Source organism: Platalea leucorodia (genome assembly GCF_965183815.1).
Source record: "Platalea leucorodia genome assembly, chromosome: 24".
Classification (NCBI taxonomy): domain Eukaryota; kingdom Metazoa; phylum Chordata; class Aves; order Pelecaniformes; family Threskiornithidae; genus Platalea; species Platalea leucorodia.
Window position 1 is genome coordinate 2509561 of NC_138846.1, and position 26191 is coordinate 2535751.

The 26191-nt window shown below is 53.5% G+C and overlaps 1 protein-coding gene across 2 annotated transcripts in view; it reads left to right on the plus strand.

The window, feature by feature from the left end:
* Positions 1–26191, plus strand: part of OTUD7B (OTU deubiquitinase 7B) — a 35781-nt gene that overhangs the window by 2126 nt on the left and 7464 nt on the right. Inside the window, exons 2-7 of one of the 2 annotated variants that reach the window (XM_082333046.1) lie at positions 12632–12780; positions 16978–17148; positions 17362–17577; positions 22550–22651; positions 23408–23535; positions 26060–26172. In XM_082333046.1, coding sequence (XP_082189172.1) covers positions 12708–12780; positions 16978–17148; positions 17362–17577; positions 22550–22651; positions 23408–23535; positions 26060–26172 — 803 coding nt within the window. In that variant the 5' untranslated portion in view covers positions 12632–12707. The remainder of the gene's footprint in view (positions 1–12631; positions 12781–16977; positions 17149–17361; positions 17578–22549; positions 22652–23407; positions 23536–26059; positions 26173–26191) is intronic. The other variant, XM_082333047.1, reaches the window with a different exon arrangement.

A 26191-nucleotide genomic window follows, 5' to 3' on the forward strand; every position in this document is an offset into this window, starting at 1 on the left:
GGAAAACGTATTGGCGAAGCCGCTGTGCAGCAGCTCGAGCAGCGCGCGTCTGCGCTGCGCCGTTTTTTGAAGAAACGTGATGTTTAACTACTGGAACGTGCGTTTTTGCTTGCTGAAGAAATCAGCTTACGGAGGGGAGACGGCGCGGCAGCTCGCGGCTTTTGTATTTGGTGCCTCTGGAAGGGACGTCTGTCGGGATACGCGTTAGGAGCACGCGACTCGGCAGAGCCCGGCTTTCTCCGAGTGCGGTTGTGGGTGTGAAACACTCGTCGGCTCTCGGCGGGCGAGTGGGGGGTATCAAGCCTGCAAATCCCTGCCGAGAACAGAGGGAGGCAGGGGATGCGGAGAGGAGTTGTGCCCCCAAATACTTAGGAAGATCAGGACCGTGGTCTTTCTGGTGCCTTCGTTTTTGTCGGTTTGGTTTTGCGCCGAGAGTTTCCCGTGTTTCTGGCGAGTCTCTGCCGCCCGATGCCGTGCGGTCGCAGCGGGACGTGGCTTCGCTCTCCGTGGCGGGGAAGAAGCGCTCTCGCTCCGTATCTCAACAAGCGCCTCGGCTCTGACGGTGCCTTAGTTAAACTGTGAACTCATCGCTTCAAATGATGGAAAAACAGATTTTCCCCGGCAGGAAGAGCGCTGGATCAAAATACTACGGGGAGAAAACGGCGCTCAGTAGGGTGGCGGAATCTGCCGTGGCCTGGTTTGCGGAGGTGCTCGTTGGGAGCATCCCCCCGGGAGGCCGGCGAGGACAGCGAGCGCCGGCCTCGCGCACACCAGGGTTTGCGCTGGAAATAGCAGCAGCCCGATTGAAGCAGGTGAATGGGCCTCAAACTGAATTTCCTTGCGTGCAGCCGCTGAGAAAACTGTGTTTATTTTAGGTAGGTGCCTCGTAGTTGGCTAAAACGGGAATCGAGCCTAAGACGGGTTGTTATGGAATTACTGTAATTCTTGAGGGTATAACCCCGCTCCTGAGAGCGGGTGCTGCTGCGCTCCTCAAACGATTTAATGGCTCTATCGAGCCGCAGCGTAAGGAAGGACGATTTTAGGAACCTCCGCTTTGTGCAATCATTGCTTCGCCTTCGGTTCCTGCCGCTGCCACCCCTCCTCCTGATGCGGCGGTTACCGCGGCCCTGCGCAGGGCGGAGTGTTCGCGGCCGAACCTCACAGCCCTTAACTCTGCGCCGCGGTGGGATCCTCGCCGTCGGCTCTCCATCCCAAACGCGGCCGCGCTTTCGCCCCCGGCTCCTGGCTGCTGGCTCCGCGCCGGCCGGCCTGGCGCCTGCCCCGCGACCGGGCGTGCGGGACCCCGCGTCCCCGCCGGGGGCGGCCGTCGGAGGTGAAAAGGTGCTGAAAGCGGAAGCAAGGATGCTATGAAAGTTAGACCGCGCGTGCTCGGTAATCATCCTGGCTAATTATTGCACCGATGATGCTTTTTTTAACGTAATACACGATCCGCGTCAGGGTTTGAGCCGTTGTCTTGCCTTCAGGGCCTTTCTGAAATGGAAAGTTGAGGTTTGTAATTTTTCCTCTTTCGAGGAGGTTTGCACTTTTCAGGAATTGATAAATAAGAGCGGTGATGGTGACGATGATGTGGGTAGAGCCTCGGACGTAAGGAAGCGGCTGCGTTTGTGTTGGAGACGGTTTGGCTTTTGTACGGCTTTGAGGCTTCGTCCCTGTGCCGCTGCCGACGTTTCTCCAACCCAGCGTTCAGAATAATTGAAATGAGCGCCGTTGTGTTCGGAGCAAAGGGAAGCAGGTGGCTGTAATCTGGAAAGCAGGGTAAAGTTTTTATTTAAAAACAGTTAAGCATATGAAAATCGTCACGTTTTTATAAACTTTCACTGCCGCTCTTGCTTAACTGCTGCTTTTCTCGTGCTCCGACTCTTGAGCAACAGCGTATTTTTAAACGGGCCTTTTCCCTGCTGGAGAGGCTCCGCTTGCGGGACGGCGTGCTGTCCTGCAGCAGCCCGGCTCCTGCCAGAAATCGGCAGGAGCTGCCGAGGGCAGGCTTGCACAGGACGGTAAATCTCGCTGAAGAGCTACTTGTACCGAACCCGAGATGCTGTAGCCTTGCGACCTCAGCGCTGCGCCCAGCCTGGCCGCGGGCTGCTCGTCGCGGCTATTTACAAATATTCCTCTTTTTGCCTTGTGGACTGGCTTCATTTCTGCACCCACAGCGCCCGTTCTTTGGGCTGAAGGAGCCGGCGAGCTCGCACCTTCCTCTTCACTGGGAATGACTATTTTGCTGGGCCGAACGGAGGTTCGATGGTGATCTGCCGGTTTGATTTTTGCCCTCGATGAAGCGGGAGCTGCGTGGTCCATATCCCGTCTCGTACAGCACCTAGTTGGAGCTTAGCGACTATAATAAAGGTATTAGGTCAGGTCAGGTCCAGCGCGGCATCGCTAATCCCGGCTCTGTGTTTCGGCTGTTCTCGCGCGCGTTAGGTAACCTGCCGGCGTCAGGTCAGGGATGCGGGCTGGGACGGAGGCAGCGCCCCGCGCTCGTGGGAAGGAGGAGAAAGCGAGGAACCTCCCTCGAGGACCTTCAGGTCTTGCCCGAGCCGCGTGAGTAGCTTATTTTGCTCGTAGCTATTCGGATAAGGCTCGTTAAGTAAAGAGCAGGGCTTGGTCAGCTCAGGTGCGGGGCCGCTCGCGGCGCCGCGGTCTCGCCCGTCTCGCCTCCGGGTTGCGCCACGGACCTGTCGTTGGGGCAGGGTTTGCGTGCGGCTCTGCGGGGAGAGGAGCCCGGCACGTTCCCCCCTGCGTTAGACGTAAGGGCTGCTCCTTGCAGGTTTTTGGGTGGATTTTTGGTGTAGGGGTTGGATGCGTTGTGTGCATCGCTCGTGGGAGCTTCCTTCGGGCGCGGCTTTGGGAAGCAAAGCGGGTGAGGGCCGGTGGGGAGCAAAAAGCTGCTGGCAGCGTCTGGCAAGACCTAGATCTCCCGTGGATTTTTGGCACCTCCTGCCTTGGATCCCGTCTGCAGGTCGCCGGGGCTTCGGAGGGCCCGGCGCGGGGGCTCCTCTCGGCCCTTCTCCCGCCCGCGAGGCTGGGACGTGGCGGAGGCGCCCGGCCAAGGTCGTGCGCTGACTTTGTGCCGCTGGGACCGGAGCCGGCGTCCTGGCCTGGGGTCCTGCCCCTCGAAAAAATCACCTGGCGAATCTAGGGAAGAGACGGCGTGCTTTTGTGCTCCTAAAATACTCCTGGAAATACCTTTTTTAAAGGTAGCAAAGGCTGCCTACAGTGCAGGAGTTTCACATCGTGTTTCATGCTTAGCTTTGACATTTAGCCCTTAAATTTTTTTTTTTTTTCTTTTTCTGAAGTACATGTTCTCAACACGGCTTAAATTTAAAAAAAATAAGAAAATTAGAGCCCCTCAAAATTATCATCCTGGAACCAATAGTCCATCTTTCCTGTTCCGCGGATTGTATTTGTTTCTGGTGCGATGCTTATTTAGTTAAATCTGCTTGATGGGTTTTGTTGTTGTCGTCCCCCCCCCGTGCCCTGGAAGACAGAAGTGATGAAGCTGAGGTACCTTTAATTGTTTTACCTTGCTTCCTTTTTATTTTTTTTTTTCCCTCGGTCTCTTTTAATTTGCCCGACGGAGTTAGGGCCGCAGCGCGGTGCCGCGGTCTCCGCAGGCCGCCCCGGCTTTGCTTCTGGCGCGGTCGTACCGCCCCGGCAAATGGCGTTTTGGTGGCCTCTTACCCCGCGGCGCGGGCAGCGAGGAGGCTGCGAGTCGCTTTGCTTCTGTGTATTTTTCCTGGCTTTACTCCTGTTTTAGACGGGCGCTCGGTATTAAGTGCTTTAATTTCCGTTACAGAGGTTTTGCAGACTGATGTAGAGATTAACCGGACCCGGCTTTTTCCTCGCTGCCCCTTTCTGAAAGAGGCAAAACGGGAGAGGGTCTTGTCCCGTGTCGTGTCTCCGCCTGGAAGGATGAAGGTCTGAATTAGCCATAGGTGGAGGCATCCTGACGGCGCTCGGGGATGCACGGCTTTCACTCGCTGGTTTTATGGGTGTGGTGACCGAGCAAGAAATACTGTTTGTGTAAGGATCGCGCTTATTATAGTCCAGAGCTCGGTGTGACTCAGGGCCCGGTGTAATCTCACCACCGCGTTGCTCCATTGGAAACGTCGTCGTGCTCGGGCCCCGCCGCGAGCCGCCGGGGGGGAAGAGCACGTCGATACGTTGCTAAAAACCCCGGGCAGAAGCAGCGGAGAAGCCTACAGGTAACGTAATAAAATCCGGTGTGTCGTCCGTGGGCGGGCAGCCAGCAAAAGTTAGAGCGTCGTGGTGTAAGACCTTGATACTGGTGTGGTTTTGTGCGTTAAAATCGCCGACGGCGTGAGCTGATCGTATGGATTGGTTGGCTTCTGGCTCTCGGAGACCCGCGGGCCGGTCTGGTCCGGTCCCGCCTGGGCCCCCCTTTCCTCGTGCTCCTCCTTAGCAAACGCGCCCCAGCTCGGCGGCCGCCCCTGCGCTGCGACAGCGCCGTGCCCTAATCTTAACAAAAGAGATTTTTTAGTAGCTGGGCTGGGAAGCACCACACCTTCCCAGCCCAGGCTCTGAAATCGGAATACACGCGGTGCAGAGGGAGTGTTTAAATGCACTTGAAGATGAAAGTCCTCTTCGGTTGCTGATGTCTTTTATGATGTTGACTTAAAAGCTGGAGTTTAAAAACAAGAGAGGTTGCACATGGGCTTTTGACGCAAAAGGAAACGTTTTCCTCGGGCTGAAACTGTAAAGTTTCCTAATATAGTTTTGGTTGCTGCGTCCGGCTGCCCGGCGCGCGCGGAGCGATGCCCGAGGGCTGAAGGGGCGCAGACGCCCGCTTCTGCCTTCGTTTGAGCCCGCGCCGCGCGGCGGGCGCCCGGTCCTGCGCCGGTGGCTTCGGGTCTCCGTGTCCGCCGGGACTCGGGGGTTTGGCGGGGCAGCGCCAGCGCGTCTCTCGCCAGGCAGCTCTTTCGAGTCTGGTTTAAAAAAAAAAAAAAAACAAATTAAATAAATAAAGGCTGAGTTTCGCTTCTTTTTCTGTTCAACCTGCTTTTGTGCCAGAACTGAAGATTTCACGCTCTGTTGCTGGTTCTGATAAGATTGGCTTTCAGAAACCAGGGCAGTCGTATTGTAAAAACAAGCAGAACGATGCAGGCTCCTAAATATTTGTAATCCAGAAGGCTCTTATCAGGGGTGGTGTGCGTACAGTCGAAAATCTGTGTTTTCTGTGCTTTCTTCTCCTATTTGCACACAACCGATGAAGCAGCTGGCGTGGTGTGGTGCCAAGCAGAGACAGGGGAAGAGTTTGTTGGAGGCAGAGCTCGGTCCGTCGCCGTAAGGGGACCGGGAGGGTTAGTCCGGCGTTGTCAACCTGGTATTGGCTGCAGCAAAGGTTTTCTCGCAGGGGAGTCGTCTCCTTCGTTAGCTGACTGCTGATGGCTCCCTCCTTCCGCAGCTCGGAGAGGACCCCGCTCCGCGAGTATGACGGCGTGTTCAGGCATGACGGCAAAACGGGGTGAAGTATTTCCAGCAGCAATGAACTCAGTCACTCAGTCATGCTTTCTGGACGGAACAATTAAAAAAAAAAAAAAAAACCAAACCCAAAAGACCGGGTGAATCAGCCCGAAACCATTTGCTGGCAGTTCTGCGAAACCCCTCCGGGTCCGGCCCGAGATCCCCGCGCGTGGCAGGAGAGGGGCTGGGAGCTCGCGAGCCGTTCCTCTCCTCTCCTCTCCTTGCTTGTGTTGATTTAAGCAACACCCTGTGGCTTTTATGTTTTAGAAACACCTCAAGGTAGAGAGGAATTTGTTAAATAACCTTTTAGCTTTGTTTTGAGCCTGCGTTATTTAAGACCAGCGCAGGCAGAAAGGCATCGTGCCTTGAGTTCTTGCGAACCTTTAAAAATCAAGGGGAGGAGAGCAGTTAAAACTGAATTAATACGCTTCTGAATGTGGCCTTCGGAGATGCGATCGACTGATTCGGTCGGATTTAAATTCAGGCTTGTTTCGGAGCTTGTCGGCGCGGAGGAGCGGGACGCCCTCGCCGCTCGCCCCGGGCCAGCTGGGGTGGAAGCTCGGCCTGCGACCGGCTGCGCAGGTAAAGGCTTCGCCCCGGTGCCGGGGTGGTCGCTCCCGCCATCTCCCCGGGGAGCGGCTGGCGGGAGCCCTCCCTTCGGGCGACGTCGGCCATGGGTGTTTAAATCCCGTTAATTAGCAGCCCGAGTCGCGCTCCCTGCGGGTGAGCGGGGGCTGCCCGTGCCGCCGGCTCCGGTGACCGATGCAGGGGACGGCGACTTCTTGCAGAGGCCGATGAGCGCTGGGAGCAGCGACGGCCGCCGCCGCCCAGCCGATTTCGGGGCAGATGGAGCTGCCATCGCCGCGGGCCGCCCTGGCACCCGTACCGATGCGCCCGGCGGGTCTCCGTGGGGTGGTAGCGCTGAGCGGTCCTTGCCTTCTAAACTCCTGCCTTATCGTGGAGAAATGACTGCAGGCAGCAGTAAATCCGCACCTTTCCGCCTGACCCCATCGGGTCGTAAATCGCTTTTATAAGCTTTGATAGCAGAAGCCGAGGAAGCCCTTGGTGGAGGGGGTTTGGTCCCGCAGCTGGCAGTCGGTCGTGCAAGAATCCGGTCCTGTGCATTACGAGGTTGTTATTTATTAGATTTGAGTGTCGTGCTCTTTTGCAGATGAATGTTTAAAATACTGTCTGGAATCTTCGCCTCTGACTATGAGGCGAGTGCACTTGCGGTTTTTCTGGGGCTTTCCCCGAGATTAACTCTGAAACGTCCAGCGCTGCCCCGGCTGGGAGGTGGGAACGCTTCCCGGGCTCGTGGTTCTGCTGCCTAGCGCTCGTCTCTCTCCTGCCTCCGAAGCAAGCCTGCGAATCCTTCCCGTGTCTCATAAGGGCGAGGCTTAATTAAGCTTTTTATAGCATTTTACAAGCATTAGCTAACTAAATATTGTGACATCCCTATGGGGTAGGTGGTTTTTCGCTTCTCCTAATAAAGGCATTTCTATCCACGCGGGCGCTCGGAGAATTGTGTTGGGAGGGAGCTGCTGCTGAAATGAGGTTCCCGATGATGCCCCGTGCCCGGAGTTAGGCCAAGCTGCTCTGAAAGTACCCGGCTTCTCAGGCAGTGCTGACGTTGCCCCGTGCCTGCGTGACGCATCCGACGGAGCTGTGAGACGACGTCGTAAAGAGGCTCCTGGAGATGGGAGCATCCGGAAAACGAGCGGCTTTGAGGAGAGCCGAGGATGCAGACGTGCTGAAGATGCTGCTGGTGGCCCGCTGATGGCGACGTCTGGAGCTCGTGTTTAAAGCGTCTGTGTTCCTAAAGGAAAAGGAGAGTGGAAAATAGGGTGAATGCGGGTTCCACGCTGAGCTTTTACGTGATTTCTTATCTTTATGGCACTTGGCGAGAGATTGGGGGCGTATGAAGAGGGCAGGGGTGCTGGTACTTGGGACGAGGGAGGAGAAAGGTCAGCCCTCTGAAACGCCAATTTTATCTGGACGGTGATAAGGCAAATTCTGGGGAAAAGCGTCATGCCGAGAGCTGAAAGATGCCAGTGTTTGCCTCGGACGTAGGGGTTTTTATTTTAATCAGGAGGCACCAGAAGCGAGCGGCACGACTCCCGCTCCGGTCCCTCGTGTTTCGCCCGCATAGCTGAGCGCTTGCGTCACGGCAGAAGAGGCGTCGGGCTCGGAGGATTCCTGACAGTCTGGGACGTTGAACCGTGCGTGACGCCTCGGTTAGAAGCCACAAAGACAATATTGACACCGTTGTCAGCGGGCTGGGGCTGGGCCGGTACGTACTCGGTGGAATTCTCCGTCCGAGCCGCTGGTGCTGCTGCCGACGCCAGGAGAAGGTTTGTTTTCTCTTGAGCTTTTCCCCTTTGGCCTCTTCTACCTCCTTTGGCTTCTTCTGGTTGTATTTTCAATTTAGCTTCCTTGCACCGCCTCTCGCTTTGGTTTTGAGTTTGTTCCCCCTGGGGTTTGCCAGTTTTTCACCAAAGCACGCCGCGACGTCTGGGAAGCCGCCTGCTCTAGCGGACTCCATCAGCGAAAGAGGGGCTAATAAACTCTCCCGTTTTCAAAAACTTTGGCCGAAAGCAGTCGGGATGAGAGTCTTCAGCGAATTTAATGCTCTACAGTTCCTAGTGGAGGGCAGGTCCTCGTAGGAGGCTGCGACGAGATGGATAATCCTCGTCTGCGGGGTTTCGTCAAAGCGATCGCCCTCCCACCAGCTCGGAGGCTCGACGGCGAGATCTGAGCGGCCGCGAGCCACGGGAGAGAAAGCGTGAAGGATGTAAGGAGATAACGAAGTTGCAGAACAACTCTGAGGGGGAGCGAGCTGGAAGGAAGTAACTGGGTACGATGCCAAGAAAATCAGGATTACAACTAAGGACCTGAAGCCCGAAAACCCACGTTCCGCAGCGACCAAAGCAGCGCTTCCATCAAACGGTTTATTCCCTTGAAAGTCATTTATCTTTTTTGTTTCTCCATATTCTAAGGTAGAGCTGAACGGGAGGGAGAGGGAGTGAATGTGCTGCATCCCTCGGTCTCGCTTCTCCTGTCCCTTTGCGGGGAGGTGGCTGAAATGGGATAACTTCTGTTATTCCGTCGGGAATCTGGCGACGTGGCTGGGTGTGCATTTTGCAGCGTTCCCCCCCAAACGTGCTGGGCGCCGCGCGAACGCCCGCCGCTGCGCTGCTGCTCGACGCCGGCCGCGCCGAACCGTTTTACTGACGGTTAACAGCGCGCAATTGTGCGCTTCCCAGCCGCGCGGTTGCTCAAATGGGAAGCTCTTTTCCCAGATTTCGCTGCGGAGGAGGCACTCTTCGTCCCCGGGCATCTATTCCGGTCCTCTCTGCAGATTTTTGGGAAACCTCGTTTGTGTGAGGCTGAAGAGAGATGTAAATCCTCCGGATTTACAGAGCAGAGCTGCCTTTGCGTCCCCAGCTCTCGAGGCGCGATATCAGTATTGGATTTTGCAAATAAAGGTGTGTTGATGGTTTTTTTTTTTGGGGGGGGGGGGGGGTGGAGTGTTTTGGTTTTTTTTCCTCCACGTTTTGAAAACCTCAGCGAGGGCAGCCTGACAGCTCCCCAGTGAATTAGTTGCCATTTTTTTCTTAGATAAAATACTGAATATATACTGCCAAGGTGCCGCAGGTGTATCGCCTTCGGGGTTGCTCGTAATAGGTGATGGCTTCGGTCCTGGAAAGCCGTCCACAAAGCGTTCACCCCACGGCGCCTGCGAGAGCGGCAGTTGTGATTTGGGCTGCGGTGCGATATTCCTGCCAAAAGCAGCAGGGAAGTCTTGCTTCTCGCCAGAAAAACGATGGGAAGGAGCTGATAAGACCTTAGCACCGCAGGAGGATTGCTGCCAAGCGTTCCTGCCCACTGTTTTAAACTGTTTGGAAGCTCTGAAGAGTGGGTTTTAATTCGGAGTCGATGACGAAGCCTCGCCGATCCCGGTCCGCGCGAGCCGGCCGTCGCCTCTCCGTGAGTTCAGAGCTCCGTGTGCTCCACGCTGTCATTTTCCCCCGCTCATATCAAGATTTTCATTATCCGAGGAGCTCGGAGATGGGTATTCTCGACTCCTTTTTGTACCTGAAAATACAATTAAGGAAAACACACTGGGTTTCCAAAACCTTACCTTAGTGGCTACTGCTCGGCAGCCCGGTGGGGGAATTAAATGAGAAAAGCTTCGAGGGATGTGCAAGACTTGCAAACACCTCAAAAAAGATGGAAAAAAAAAAAAAAAAGGGAAAGCTGAAGGAATTTCGGGATAGCGGCGTTTTCGGAAGCCCGCCTCGCTGGCGTTTCTGGGCGCTTCCCCCCCGTAGCCAGGCAGCGCGCGGGGAATCGGTCTAATTAAAGTCTTTGCAAATTAAGGCAATTTGGTTTTGGCTCTTCGCTGCTGGAAAGAGGGAGATTTGGACGCCGTCCTTTCTCCGCGCGGGCGGTGGATGGCAGCGGGAGGCAGGACTCTCGAAATTCGGCTGGTGCTTTGCGCACAGCCTTCAAACAGCAAAAGCTTTGGGTGTGCACAGCATTGTGCTCGAGGGTGTTTTTATTGTTTTTCCCCCTGGAATAGCTTAAAATGTAAATATTTGGAAAGCAGTGTTTCCTTGCTAAGTACTGGTTATGAAGTATTTCTCAGATAGCTTAAAGAAACGGGCGCTGATAATGGAAAAACCCCATCATGTGGGATACGATGGCTTTCTTCAGTATTTCAGGTTTATAACAAAGCCGTATAATAAAAATCTGATAAACCACTTTGCTAAACGTGCAAATTCATCCCAAAAATCTAAAATATGAAAGGCGAGGCATTTTGTATCAGGGGCTTTCCATCCACGTCAGATGCATTGGGGATGCTCCTCCAGTATCTTCAGGCAACGTGCTTTCTTAGTCCTGTTTTTATTGCCCGTTCCCATTAAATACCGGAGGAAAGCTGGTACCCGGCGGGTTTTGGGGTGAAGTTCCTGCGATGGCGATGCTGGAGAGGAGAGGAGAGGCTGGATTGTGCGGGAAGATTAAATCATGGCTATTCACCATTTAATTCGCTTAATTCCTGCTGGTGTGTCCTGCAAGGAACTGTCAGTATTGCAGAGATCGTGGAAATGGCTGGTTTGTAGTCCTAAATACGGTTTCTTTAGCACGTGTCTATTGGCAATGGAACGGGAAAGCTCACTTAGGGATTATACCCAGCACTGGAAGCGACCGTGAGAGCATCGCGCCTGCCCGCGGATACGCGCACGCTTACGGAGGGTATCTGGGCGTGCAGCCTTTGCTGGGTGATAGATGTGCGGTTGCAGATCTCTCTGGGCTTGGATTTCCTACCTGTTATGGAGGGAGGGAAGAGGAGAGAGCGTTTCCCTGGGACGGGAGAGAAAAGAATAACTAAAAACTAAACCCAGAGGCAGAGAACGTTGCTTCGCTTGAACCCCGGCGATAAATCTCTCTAACGGTTCATCGCCGTGTCGTCGGACCCGGAGTTTTCCATCTGTGTTTTGCCTGACATTTTTGAGCGCGCGGGAGTTTGCTGGGTAACTGCAAATGCCAGCCGTTAGCGGGTGTGGGCTGTGCTGCTGCTCTTTTCCTCCCCAAAAGCCACGCTTTGCTGCGCACGCTTATTTTTTTTTTTTTTAAATGCCGAACCCACCAGAAGGAAGTTATCTCCTATGGCAGTGAGTTTTCATTTAGAAGCTATTTGCTGTTTCTATAGCTTTTGCCGGTGGTTAGAGGATACAAACCTCTGGCTCCTAATTGGGGATGTTCCCTGCATCGTGGATGGGGCAAGAGGAAGAAATCCCCTGCCAAATTTCGCTGTCTGAATGCGCTCGGGTTTAGGATTGCCTTCAGCCGACAATAGCCCCGAGATTGCTCCGGTGATAAAAGAATATTAAGTAGTTTTTCCGTGTGCCCGAAGTTAATAAGCGTACGATTAGCGAGCGTGGAAGATAATAAGAACGGTATTTAACCAACAAAGCCAGGAAATTCCAGATTAAAACGTGGATGTTTAACTTGCTGCTCTCGGGGTTTGGGAGTTGCGTGCCATTGGGGAGTTTTGCCCATCTTTAGGAATAATCCTGAAAGGAGACGTTTTTAAGGCACCGGGCAAACAAACAAACAGGTCCGTTCGTCTCCCACGTAACGCTGAGATTCCCTCTCCTGCTCTCGATACAAGGCCTCCCTCAACCAGCCTTACGAATTTTTTCCCCTCTCCTTCACGTGCCAGGTTTTCAGCTCAGGATGACTCTTTTTCCCAGCAGTTTCTCTTCCTTGACGCTGGAATTTTTACCATAACCCTTTAACTGCAAAATAAATTCCCGCGGAGCTTTGTGCCCGGTCCCAGCTCCTGCGGGTGTGCGCGGCTCTCCGTTTCTGCCTCGAGGAATGCAGAAAATCAGGATTTTGAATGCACAGCAAGAGCCCACACCTCTCTGAATCTTAGGACTTAACATTTACGTACCATACCTTTGGACGGGCTGGTTTTGTTCCCTTCTGGGAAGGAGATCCGGACTGGTGCCTTTATTTATTTTTTTTCTGCAAGAAGAGGAATTGTTTTGGGTTTTTTTTCCTTTGGTTTTGCCTGAAAGGGGCTTTTTGCTTGGTTTTGCATAGGCAACATCTACTAATTACAGCGTTTCGGTCTTGCTGTTATTTCCCTCGTGTGCAAGCAGGCGAGGACCGCCTGCCCGGGAGGGCAGGGATGCTGAACCCTCTGCGGATGTAGAACAGAAACTCTCTGCTTTCTTGCTGCTACCAAACAAACTCACTGGTTCTCCCAGCTCCCTGGCCGTGATTTTGGAAAGAAAAGCTCCGCCGCCTCTGAAAGGAGGATTGATTTTTCTCGTTTTGCTGAGTTTGCTGAGCCCTTGGTGTGCCCCACGTTAGCAGAGTCCTTACAGCCCGTTCACGTGCTGGGAGAAAGCAGCAAAACTTGTATTTTTTCGCCCAATTATCAATTAGTTAAACACCAGGCCCAAAGCACAATTAATGTTATCGGGGGAGGTTTATTTTCCCCCCTTGGCACCTGCTCTCAGGTAGTTCCCGGCCAGCTCGGAGGCTGCCTGGCCGGGCTAATTATTTTATACTTTGTAATGCGAGCTGCGCGCGTTGTTGGTCTCGTTCCTAGATTGATGCCGAGGTGCTGATCCGGGCGCCGCCGACCCCAGCTGCCGGGAGGAATCCATGAGCGCAAGACCTCGGCTATGGACATCGTCCTGTCGGATTTTGTTCGCTCAACGGGGGCAGAGCCAGGACTGGCCCGAGACCTGCTGGAAGGTAAATAAAATTGGGAATAAAAGCAGGGAAGAGGCAGGCGGTGGCTGACGGGGGGGGCTGGTAGGAAAAAAGGGGTTGCAAGAGGGGCAGGGAGCTGCTGGCCAGACCCTGGGGCTGGTGGAGGGCGAAGCCGGAGAGATTGAAATCGTGCCCTCGGCGGTGCGGCTGGTGAAATTCTGCCTCGGTTTCTTGTTACGCATCCATCGGATAATGAATTTCAAACGTTGGGAAGGAGAAACGCATCGGCCGGGAGCGCGGTTTCCCTTCGTTCATCCTCTCCGTTCGCGCGTGGCGTTCGCCGCGAGCAGCAAAACTTAAGGACTTTTTTTTCTTTATAGCAGCGCTGCCTTCAAAGGGGTTGAAGGGGTAGCACTAGGTGAAGGCTGCCTGTGTTTGGAAAGCAATGTAGGGGTAATTATATAGGCAAAGCCATGCTTTTACTGGTATATCTTGTTCTGCTTGTGAAGGTGGTTTGATCATGCCGATCCAAATTGCTGTTTTGGCGGTGCCGGTGACCTCTCCTGGCAGAGCACCCCCTCAGAGCCCCGTCTACACCCGGCGCGGGAGCCTGCCGACCCAACAGGAGCGGGCGCTTTAGGGTGATGGAGAGCGCTGGGGCGCTCAGGAGTCGAACGCAAACATCACCTGCGTTCAGTTTGCTTCTAAACGGGCGCCTCGAGAGCCTCGGCACGCCGCCCTGGCGGCTTTCTAGTGCTCTACGTACTTAAAAGACCACGTAGATTTGCCGTAAAATATAGCGTAATGTTGCCTTTCTCAAAAACCCCCTAAGATGGGGAAGCCGCTCGTTAGCGACCGCCTTTAGTTGGAGGCTGCAGGTAATTTTTTTCACCCTGTGCTTAGAGCGATGGGAAGGGTAGAGGAGAAAGGGTGCCAGGTCTGAATTTTGGGGCTGTAAACTTGCTCGCGAGTGTTGCCGTTGGGTTAATGTCGACAAAAGGACGGGGAGTAAATGCTGGTATCTGTTGTAATGCTGGAGGACAGAAGCGTTGCGTGAGAAGCGGGGTGGTTTGTACGTAATTAACCAATCTGTAATTATAACGCAAGACCATACTTGCTGTGCTTCTCGCTATCATCCCTTTTCTCGTATAATACGGGTTATTTTTGTTGTTGCTTGAACCCGGGGCTCCCTGATGCTCCTACAGCCTCCGCAGCAGCTCCCCGGCCGCTGCCGCTCCGGGTACGCTGGCAGTAATGAATTCAAAGCCCTGAAATTGCGGCTGTAATCTGTGTCTTTAGGCAGTTTGCTCCACCTGCTTGGCTCTGGCTCTCCTCGGCGCTCGCAGCAGCGATTCGTAGCTTTTTCCTCTCCAAAACTCCCATTAGCTCTGCCGGGTTCAGGGCTTCAGCCTTTAATTTCGACAGCCGAGCGTCGTCTCGGCGGAAGTCTGGCGAGTTGTGGGTTTTGTGGTGTGTTTATGTGCTGGTTTTTGGGTTTAGGTTGCTTTGTTTCGCGTCAGGATCTCTAATGTTATCTTTCGGAAGAAATACTTAGGCCTGCGACAGAAAAGGTTAAAGCAGATATTCCTTCAAACTCTCCCTCTCCCGCTTGGCACATGGCTTGATTTATTTTGACAACGGTAGTTTTAGCTCCTTTTCGTGCCGTGCCGCTGAGTCGCTGCTGTTTCTCCTGCAGCCTCGCTGGAGCTGACGACTCCAGGGGTGGAAATGAGGGAAAACAGAGAGGTTTTTTCTTTTTCGGGTGGGTATTAGCGAAAGCAGTCAGATAAAGCAGAGGTCTGAAGTGAATTAGTCAGATGTGAAGTTTGAGGGCGATGTGAGCAATTTAAGTCCTGTTTTCTCTCTGCGCCTTGAGTTTCGCGCATCAAGCGAAGCCGGTCTGGTGGCAAGGGCAGGTCTCCTGAGCGATGGTCCCCTCCATCGTTCTGCCCTCCGGCACCGCTGGAAGCCCATCACCTCGACAGCAAAGGGTTTCGGCGTACCAACGCACACAAAGCCGAAGAACTGGGGGAGAAGGGGACATCGTGACTGGCAAAATTATTTAGGTTCTGCTCTTTGAAATCGTCCCATGTTCCGGCAATGAGAAGTTGGGCTCCGGGTCTCTCTGTGGTCGAACTTCTGGCTCGTGGCGACCCGGGGGACGCCGGTTTTCTGCCGGAGGAGGGAGCCTCCCCTTTATCATCCAGGCACCAGCAAAACCCGCTCTGTGCAAAAGCTTCCCTGAGCGCCTCTAACCACCACGCTCCTGTTTGCCAAAAAGCACCGTGGTGCCGAGTCCGTCAAAGACACCCTTCCCAGGGGCTCGCAGATGGCTGGGCTGTCTCGGCGTGCCGGGATTTGTGAGTCCTCGCAGCCGCCATCGTTTCACGTAGGGTTTCCAAAGTTCATTTTTTTTCTCGATCTCTGAAGCGGCGGCTGGTGCGGATGGTTGGGAAACGCAGCTGCCGTGGGTCGGTGCCGCTAGCGCGTCCTCCTGTCGCTGACACGTTAACGCAAATAGCGATGCGGCGGCAAATTCAGTTTTAATCTGACGAGTCATTCTCATTCCTTGCTACTGATTCATTATTTCATGGGGGAGGGCAAAAAAAATCCCCTTGACTCAAAAGGTAAAGCTTAAAATAACTTTCCGTTTGAGTCAATCATTAAATGCTGCAAATTACCTCTCTCAAAAGAATTTAAATACTTGAGAAGCGTATTTCCTTCAGGGAATTAGACGTAATGACTTCTTTTATTGTCCATGAGCTATCATATAAGCCAATTGGCGGTTTATATCTTTCCTGTAGTGGAGTTGCTATATATAAAGTTGGCTTGCTTTCTGCAGTGTCTGCTAACTTGCTAATTTAAGAGCCTAGATTAACAGTGTTCATAAAAAAAAAAAAAAAAAAATCACAATTTCCCCAAATGTAAGCCATATGGTAGATCTTTGGTTTCGCTGCGTGGTCTTGCCTTTGGAAGGCAGTGGCTTGTAAAAGGTCAGTTTATTGCAGGCTGAAGGACTTGGGCGTATTAATATATATTAATGTTCTTGCAGCTTGCTGGGTAGTGTGAAAAGGAAACGGAACTGCTTTAAGGATTCGCTCAGCTCGACGAGGTTCAGGCTGTTTTGCTGAATAATTTATCCGGCCAGTAATGACATGAGCCCGCTGAAAAGTCTTGCGGGTACCGCCTGGCCCGGCTGGCACCTTGCTTGCTTCCACGTTTTGGGTGTCAGGTCGACAAGAATGGGGTGGCTGTCTCTCAAAGCGTGCACGGAGATTTAAAAAGTCGTGTTACAGATCATCAGCTGTTAAAGTTGCCTGGTTCTGCTCAAGCGTTGTCCTGCGATGATGGGGGGGTAAGGAGAGCTGGAGGCTGGTGGCTTTGTCAGCAAAGCGGTGCCTGCGTCGCGATGGATTATCTCCACCGCGGTTGGAGTCGTAAAACAAAGCGCTCGGTGTGACTTAAAGCAATTTGCCGCTAGGTTTATATAGATGTTGGTGGATGTGACGCAGCCTGACCTTCCGTTTCCCTTTCCTAAGGGCAAAATTATGTTTATTTTACTCCGGTCCCATGCTCTGTGCTCAGTGTGTGCCGTTATAGCGACCCTGCCCTTCGTTTTACAGCCAGGAATCTTTTTCTGGCAAAATTATGTCTCGGACGAGATATAAGGAGGAAATTTGTTACGCTGAGGGTGGCGAGACGCTGGCACGGGTGCCCAGAGAGGCCGTGGGTGCCCCATCGCTGGAGACGGTCAAGGCCAGGCTGGACGGGGCTCCGAGCAGCCTGGTCTGGGTGAAGGCGTCCTGCTCGCGGCAGGGGGATGGACTGGGTGGCCTTTGAAGGTCCCTTCCCACCCAAACCATTCTATGATTCTGTGATTCTATGAAAATTTGAGGTCTTTAGATTTTTCTTTGGGTTTTGCAGATGTCCGGCATCCAGGAGCAGTAGCTCCCTCTAAGTTCTGGCTGTGTCTCTGCACGCGCGAGGTGCAAACCATCCGCACACCGTGGGCAGCAGGGCCAACGCTTTCTGGGCGCTCCGGGTTCACGGCTATCTCTCTTCCAGAAATGCGAATGAGTGAGCGGTGCTGCACCCTGCTTTCCTCCTTGTTTCTGCTAGACATGCCTTCATGCTTCGTGATAAACCGCGCTGTTTTTAGTTTCTAGCATGGATGTTTTAGGAACTGGCTTGATTTCTTTCTCACGTGATGGTGACCGCTATCGATACCTCCCCATCCAGGCAAGAACTGGGATCTGAGCGCAGCCCTGAGCGACTTTGAACAGCTAAGGCAAGTGCATGCCGGCAACCTGCCCCATTCCTTCAACGAAGGACGCAACTATAAACCCCCCGAAAAAGAGGCAGCCCGTCCCGGGCGACCACCGCTCCAGCGGCAGGATGATATTGTGCAAGGTCAGTGTCAGCCGGTGGCTTCCAGAGAGCCGAGTCACAAAAATGATACCGATCAATTAAATCTTTCTTTCTGCTGCCTGAAATGTTGATGTGCTGGAGCAATCCAGCCGCTCGCAACCAAAAAGTGCGAGCTGAAGGCAGCGATTTGATAATTGCTTCTGCGAGGTTTGCTGCTTGTGCACCGTTCAGGAGTTTTTTCATCTTCGTTCTCAGAAAAACGCCTGTCTCGAGGCATTTCCCACGCCAGCTCGACCATCGTCTCCCTGGCCCGCTCCCACGTCTCCAGCAACGGCAGCAGCGAGCATCTGCTGGAGATGCCCATCTGCACCTTCCAGCTGCCCGACCTCACCGTGTACACCGAGGACTTCCGCAGCTTCATCGAGCGAGACCTCATCGAGCAGTCCATGCTGGTGGCGCTGGAGCAGGCTGGTGAGTGCTTTTTTAACGCTAACGCAGCGCGGCGGTGGCAGGTTCGTGGCGGTGCCACCGGGAGCGAGCCCGAGGCCGCGGGGCAGCGAGCACGCTGCAAGGACGCGTATCTGATAGGTATTATTTCATCCCTTTTTATAGCACGGTGCAAGAGTTGAGTAAGAGTCTGCCTCGCTTTGCCTGCAGACACTGAATGTAAATAAATTGTGGGTGTCGTCATCGCTCATGCAGCTCAACGGTAACGCTCAAAAAAGTTGCGTTATCTCACCCCCCGAGCTCCCCCGTGCCCGCACCGTCCCGGCAGCCTCGCTGAGAGGAGGGGGGAGAAGAGATTCCTGCAGAACACAAACAGTAGCTCGTCACTGCTGACAAATATTAGAAGCGATTACAAACATTTTAGATTGATGATGCGTTTTATATGCTGCTTCAACGCAGGAAAGCTCGTCTGCTGGCTCCCTGCGTGCCTGGAGAGGAGCCGCCTTAGGCGTGCAGATGGATTTGGTTTCCAACGTGCTGGTTTCCTCCTGAATAGTTGCTAGGTGCTCTGTAAATAAGATTTAGCCGGTGAATGAACGGGACCTCCGTGCTGGCGGAGAAAGCCTAACGCGTGTTGCCAGGACGGCTTACGTGGGGCGGGGGGCAGGAGGACACCGGGCGAGAGCTTGGGAGCCTTTACCCCTCGCCGTTGTTTCCGTCACCGACGCACATACCGAGAAAACTATTCCTTCAGAGATAACGTATTCCTAATGTCAAATTTTAGCCCTCTCCTGCTCAAGTGTTCCTGTAACAAATATTCTCATGTTTTGGAAATGAACACTCGATCCAAGCGATCTCGTTACAGCAGCGTTGCCGCTCGTCGCCGGCGAAGCCGTCGTGTCTAATGCAGATCCAAGGCGCCGATCCGCACCTGAGCGCCGGCGGGGGGGTTGATCGCTGCGGTTCAGCCCGGGCTCGGGCCGAGGGAAGCAGGGCTGGCTCTGCTGCTCCATCCCTGTGCTGGGGATGCTTCCTGGCCTGCCGGGACGATCTTAACGTCAAGTAATTGATTTTTAGAGAGTGCCTTTTGAAGACTAAAGTGTGTCTGCATTATGTATGTGGGTTTGTTATAAATGGGTGTTTGTCTTTATTAAAGGGCTGTGCTGCACGTATAAAATATTCCAAGCTTAATTCGAAGTAGAGTTTTGAGCGTGGTGCTATGATCTACGGTGACTCCCGTTATTAATTTAGTACGCGCTGTCCTTAGGGGATTAAGCAAATATTTTATAGACCAATAAATGTTCAGATGCTCTCCTCCTCTCCAGAGATCCCTTTACACCACCATGCGCAGAGTAAGCGCGCTTTAAAGTGGCTGTAAATTGTAATGACGTCCTCCTGGAAGGCTTTTAACATGCTCAGAGTTGTATGAAAAGATCTTGGTGGAGCTGAAAATTTGGCCCTTGCCGCAACCTTAGCGTTCTTTGTTATGAACCTAAATGGATTAAGCCTTGCCCTATATTTTGAAGACACGGATTGGTTTTTCTCGTTGCGCACATGGAGGAGCAGTCGGCGGTGCCTTTCCCGAGGCTACTGGAAAAAAAAAATAAGGAAGAACTGAAAGAAACCCCTGGGTTTGGTGGCTTTGCCTTGGCTGCGAGGTCAGGCTTTCTCCCCGGGGTCGGGACACGGTGCCAAGCACGCCTTCGAACGTCCCCCAGCGTATTGGCAAGAAACCTCCTGCTTCGCGCTTCAGACTAATATTTAATAAACATCTGTAGGTGGACTATTAAAAACTGCTGAGTTCAGAGATCGGCGTGCTTGCTTCACCGCGGGAACGGCACCGCAGGAACCGCAAGCGGGTTCCTCGTTCTTGGGGTGTAAATGTCCCGCGTCTCAGAGCGGGCGATCAAAGAAATGGGTGCCTTGGCAGTGCATCACCCGGCTTTTGAGAAGGTTTTCAGCCTGGGTTTAGCCCGTGCGTGAGCAGAGGCACGTGTGGACACGTACCCCACTCGCTCTTACCTACCTGGCATCCGACTTGCAAATATTTTCACCCATAAGTCATTGGCCGGACTGGTTCCCGCGGCAGGAGAGGCGAGCTCGCGTCTGGGTCCACCTTGCTTCAAAAAAACAGGTGAAACGTTCTCAGAAGTTGGGTGCTGGGCTCTGCCCGCTCCCTTCCTGCCGGATCGCTGCCTGCGGCACAGGACCGCTGCCGCGGTGCCTTCGGCCCCTCCGCTGTCATCCGCGACCGGGAGGTGAGCCTGTGCCGCGGAGGGAGGCGTCCCCGACTGCCGGGAGGAGGACGACCAAGCTTTCGGCGAGGTGCGCGCTGCCGTGGGTCGCATCGTTTCGGCAGCGTTGGTTGGAAGCCTTCGACTCCCATCCTTCCCAAAGCATGGGAGAAAGTAGCTACCGACGTGTAACCGCACTCGAACAAGCTCTTATCGCCGCCGGATCCTGAAACAAAAATGTTTTCTGCGGGTATTGTTTTCCTCAAAGAGATAAGCTCTGGATTAGATAAGGAGACTACAGGTGAATTATCTCATTTTAGATAGATGAAGCGAGCTTGCTTCAGCGTAGATGCCACTTTTTCTAGCTGCTCTCCTTTTTTGGTCTCTTTATTTTAGCCCACTTGTAGGTGGTGATCCTGCTCCTTCACCTCCACCGGTGATTCGGCAGGGGGGAAGAGCCCCAGCGCCCTGCAGTCACCGCACCGAGGTCCTGGTGGGCGTTCGTGTTGGATCCGTCACGTCGGCCCGAGCAGCGCGAGGCCGAGTCACCCCCCGGGAACGCTACCGTCGTCACGCAGAGAGGTTGGCCTTGTAATTACGGCGCTGGTAGCCTTAGGGGAGCCATTTGGTTTTTCGATGAGTCAGTCCTCGTCTTCAGGCTGGGAGGAGCGCCGTCTTTGTTCCTTCCTATCGCCGTGACCTATTTAGATGGTTCCTGTTAGAAGAAACGATGGTATTTTACCCAAAGTTACACCTTTGTGCGCAGGGTCCTGATCTCTGCTGGGACAAACAGATGTTCTGTAGCAAACCCGGACCCCGTCGGAGTCATGGTGCTGGACGCAGGGGAAGCCTCCTGATGCTGGTGGACTTCTCCGGACGTGCAGGAGAGCTGTCGCCGACCTCGCCGCTCGGGCGATGGTTGTGGGAAGATCCCTCGTGCTCTTGAATCCGGTCATCTTTCTTGTAGGGCTTTCAGGGCTTGCTCCTAATAACCGCGTGCAGACAAATATGTTGTTTTAAATACTTTTAAGGGGCCTCTTGGCCTTTCCACCGCCTTGATCGGAGCAAAACATTTGGAGAAGGGTTTAGGGAATGCGGTTTCTTTCGAGATGACTTCTCTTGCGTAACTGGAAATCTGTACAAGTTACTCTGCCGGCCTCGCCGGGGATGTGCGCGGCACGGCGTGACGGCGCGCTGCAAATAGAAATGCCTCCCCAAGGTGTGTCCCCTCCGAACTGGACCTGACTTGGCTCGACGAGAGGTTGCACAACCTCCAAAGTGCCGACCAGAGATGCAAACTCCCCTGGCCGCTGAAGAGAGCAGCAAATTCTCCGGGAGCAACGTGAAATGGATTTTAAAAAGAAAAAAAACCAGCAGCTCAGTAGCGTTACGTTTTGCTTAGCTTTTGTGAGACGCTGTTTTGCTGCTCGCTTCGCTCCGCTGGCCCCGTGCCACTTGGCGCAGGCTTGCGCCTTGGCTGTGCCAGGAGCTATATTGAGTGAAAATAGCCGGCTTTTCCGAGCGGAGCTATTGTCCCGAGGCTGTATACTAAACACTTTTCAACTCCAACGGGTTCCTTTCCCGACGCGGAGAAAAGAAATTACCCGCCTGGCGTTGCAGTTAGCTCTGCGTTTTTGTGTTTTCCTGTGTTTATCGGTGTTTAAAAACAAGTTTTCTGTATTTAGCTCTTCTACAGCTGCTGTTGCTGAGGTTGTGCAAAACAATGTCAAGAAATCCTGTGTTTGAGAGCCGGGTCGCTGGCAGGGGCCGTGCTCGGGAGCAGGGAGAGGTTCGTTAAAATGCTGGGAAAGGGCCGCTTTTCTGCAAGAGCAATTTAAATGCAACTCGTTGGAAGCCTGAGCAGCATCCAGCAGCCAAAGAACTGCCTGTTGCACGGGGTCGGCTGCAGCAAAGCTACTGGAAAAAGTGGCAGCCAAGGGAGGCGGCGCTGGTTTTGAGGGCATAGCAGCGAGACGCAGGCCGGGTTGTAAGTTCAAAGTCCGAATTCAGCCCAACTTCGTTTCCTTGATAAATGTTTAACCTCCAGTCGCGCTGTACTTGACTGTTCATTTTTTCCTAGCTTCTATTTTTAGATGCTCTTGACTTGAATTACTACAAGTGCCTTATATTACCAAAAAGCTGCTATTTTTAAATGGCGTAAAGCACTGTCAGTTTGCATTTTCATTGGCAAAGCTGCTGGGATCAGCAAAAGTTCCCGAGTATTGTACCTAAACCAGCGAGCAGGGGAAAAATGACCGACGGGAGACGGTTTAAATAGGAATGATTTGGTTACAAGAAGAAATGAAAAGCAGTTATTAGCTGGAGAAGCTGTTGGGCTCTGTTTGTGACGGGCATTTCGGGAGGTGTTTTCAGCCCGATGGTTTTGGGGGTTTTGAAATAAGTAGGGTGGGGGAGAGATGGATAGGAGGAGAACGCCGGGCCGGGTTAAAGTCCTGGCTGCGCTGGCTCCCGTTTCCAGCTTTAACGCTAATTTGTACGACCTTAAGTTCAGCCTGGCCATTTCCCTGCATCCCCATGAAGTTTTGCAGCTCCAGTCTCCCCTTTTTGTTGCTTTATTACCGTCTTGACTCCTTCCTTCCTCCAGCCACGCGATGGGTCTATAACTGCTCATCAATTTGGGTGTTCCCCTGCAAAACAAGCAGGTTTCCATCCTCGGCGGCGTTTTTGGAGGGCGGGAGCACAGCCGCCAGTCCCGCGCTGCGTAACGGGCCCCGTTTTCATGCTCTCAAATATTCCCGCAGGTCGTCTGAACTGGTGGGCGAACGTGGATCCCAGCTGCCAAAGGCTGCTTCCCCTGGCCACCACGGGCGACGGGAACTGCCTGCTCCACGCCGCCTCCCTGGGTAAGAGCGTGACTTAATTCCCGGGACCATCCTTTGGGAGCAGGACCGAGCATTTCCCATCCGTTCCCGCGGGAAACCGGGATGCTGCTGCTCATCCCGGCCGCCGCGGCGGTAGGCGTGCGAGCGGTCGCGATGCTCAGGCTCTGTAGGAGAGGAATGGGTTGAAGGAAACAGGCTGCCCATAGCTCGTGTGCTTCTAAAATCCCTCTCCCCTTCCATTTGGCGAGTTTTCCTGAAGGAAACGTGAAATAACAGAGCTGCCCCTTCCCTCCTCTCGCACGGTGGCGTTTCAAGGGCTCAGATTTGATTTCATCTCGTCGAGTGTGACTGTAGTAAATTTTCTGAGGTTTCTAGACTTTTAAATCAGCAGGGTTGTGTGTTTCCTTCCTATTTGTATTTCAGACACAGCAAAACCACAGTCTCGTTTAACCCGGTCTCGTTTTCCCATCAGATGTTGATGTAAAGGAGCGCGTGATTTTGTGAACAAATATTTTGCTGCATCTGTGAGATGCCTTAGAGTTGAAAGCAGAGGTGGCAGCATCTCCATTTAGCTGCCTGAAAACTCGCTGCAAGTGGAAAATGCAGGCTTTGAACCAGGATTTCTGTTATTTAGCTGGCGAAACTTGCGTTTCCCTGCCTCTGTTTCCCCATTTTCCCGCTTCCCCTGGTTCGTGGCAGGTTGCAGGACCTCGGCGGATCGATGGGGCGATGCCAGCTGCTGCTAATCCTCTGCTGCTTTCTTCTTCCCCCGTGCAGGTATGTGGGGTTTCCACGACAGAGATCTCATGCTTCGCAAATCCCTTTACACCTTGATGGATAAAGGCGTGGAAAGGGAAGCCCTGAAGCGGAGGTGGCGCTGGCAGCAAACGCAGCAGAACAAGGAGGTAGGAACCAGCCCGAGCGCCGTCCCCTTTGCGCAGGGGAAGGTCTCGATAAAATATCCCACGGGTCTGGGAGGTGCTTCCTGCCGTGACGAAGTCTGTCCTGAATTTTGGGCAACTCCCTGGCTTGCGGTACTTGGCTGTGCCAGGATGAGAGGTATCCTTCAGTCTAAACTACGGCAAAATTCTCTTTATTACAAGGTAGGAAAATTCTTTATTAGAACCATGTTATGCCCAATATCGGTGGAAAACCAATGTTGCCTTCAGGCATTTAAGATCCAGCAGGACGCGATGGCCGTGCCGGGCTTTTAAGAGAAAAGCAACGCTGTGGCGTCGGTCCCTCCAGCGATAAAGATCAGCGAGATGGGCCTCGGTCAAAGCGCGGAGCAAACTCCTCCGCCAAAAAAGGAAATTCATGAACTTGCCACGTTAAAGGCTTTCAGCGCGGTGCCACAGCCCCCCCGAGAGCAGGGAGGGGACTTTGTCACGGTGGAAGGTTACCAGATGTCCTCAGGTGCTGGAGACGGCCCCTCCGCCTCGAGAAGCTTTGTGAACAGGGCAGACTTTTGTTTCCACCTGACGCTGAGCGATGTTTACTCTCCAGCTTCCTCTTTATTTTTGGAAGGGCACAAGATTCCGATCTTGACAGTTTGAAAAATACGTGCTTCCCTGTTTGAAGCAGAGTAGTTAATAAATAATCGGAGGGTTTACTGCTGTTAAAAGCATGCTTTTATGCATCTCTTTAAACTGCGTGCTCCAGAATTAGCTGTCAGCAAAGTACAGTGACTTGCAGATCTTAAAAGGACTTGAAAATACGCAGGGCATAGGATGCGGCAGCGGCGTGCCCCGGTCGCAGTCCTCGGCACGAGCCGAAGGAGCTTGGCAGGAGACGTGGGACGTAGGTGGTGCAGCGGTCCCGGAGCTGCAGGTACCGCTTAAGCAGTTGGCTGGAAGTCGAGGATTATGAGCTCCTCCTTCCCAAATAAGCTCTGAAAGAAGCAGCCCAGGGTGATGGATGTTGCTCTGAATTTCACAACCCGCCCTGGGTGCAATATTCTCCCGTGCTTTGCTTCACAAGCTTTAGATCAGTGATGAAAGAATCCGCGTTGACGACTTAACCGGGAGCGGAGAAACTTAATTAATACCTTACTGAGCAAGTGGAGAGCTGAACGTGCCGTCGGTTGCTTCTGGTGCACGGCTTGAAGGTTTTCTTGGCAGCTTTGAGGCCTTAGGATGTTGTGTTTGGATGCTGGAGCTCCGATTATGGAGCCGGGGAAAGGAGGAGGAGGGTAAGGCTGCTGCCCTTCCCGTTGCGTTTCTCGGCTTGTGACCTTAAATACAGCAGGCTCGAGCGTAGCTTTTTGCACGGCCTTGTGTTTTTAAGGTATTTCTCCCCTTCCTTGGGATGAACGTGGCTCCTGATGCTGTTTAACTCTGGGGTTGTATTGGAAGCTATTTGAAAAGCTTCTGCGTTAAGGAGGAAAGGTGCGATTCCTGAATCCGGTCTCAATCACAGAATCACAGAAGGCTTTGGGATGGAAGAGCCCTTTCCAGGCCGTCCAGTCCATCCCCTGCCATGGGCAGGGGCATCTACAACTCCATCAGGTCGCTCAGAGCCCCGTCCAGCCTGGCCTTGAGTGTTTCCAGGGATGGGGCACCCACCGCCTCTCTGGGCACCCGTGCCAGCGTCTCAGCACCCTCAGCGTGAAAAATTTCTTCCTTCTATCCAGTCTGAATCTCCCCTCTTTTAGTTTAAGACCGTTCCCCCCTTGTCTTATCGCTACTGGCCCTGCTAAAAAGCCTGTCCCAACGCAGACTCCATGCCGCAGGCGGCGTGTTCTGTAGCAGAGCGCTGCGGGAGGGCGGGCGGCCGCAGAGCGGGGCGGCTTGGCGAGGAGAGGGCTGCGCCCCGCGGGGGGGTCTGCCCCGGGCGCCCCGCGGGGGGGTCTGCCCCGGGCGCCCCGCGGGGGTCTGCCCCGGGCGCCGCGCCGGCCCGGAGCGGCGTGTCGCGGGCTGCAGAATGGACGTTTTGCAATCACGGTGTAAGGAAACGCGAGTAAAATGGAGGTTCGCCGTGCGTTGAAATACCACAGCAGCCCTTGAATTGAATATTTTTGGATGATACGGTGTCTTTTGTTGTTTTTTGAAGGAAAACAAATTCTAGAGGCAAACCTTTATTTTAGCTAGTCCACTTGTCTGTCCCCCTGTCTCTTGTCAATAGATTATGTTGTCTTTAATCCTGGAAGGATTTAGTGTGAGAGTAAAGGTTTCCTCTCATTCGGTGGGCTGAAATGTTTACTTCCATCCCGCAGAAAGGCAAACTTCCCTCTCGGGCAGATTGTCTCCCCGGCTGCCTTGAGAACAGATTGGGAAATGTGCACTTTTTTGCATAACGTATTGATTATTTTTGCATAAATCCATAGCGAAAAGCTGTGGCTGCCTGTATAAAACTATGCTGCAGAGATTGGAAAATATTTCCTTTGAAGATTTTTGGGGGGTTTATTGCCATTTATTTGCCATTTTCCAGTCTGGTCTCGTTTACACCGAAGAGGAGTGGCAGAAGGAGTGGAACGAGCTGATCAAGCTGGCGTCCAGCGAGCCTCGCGTGCACTACGGCACCAACGGCGGCGGCTGTGGAGGGTAGGTGGAGGGGACCAAA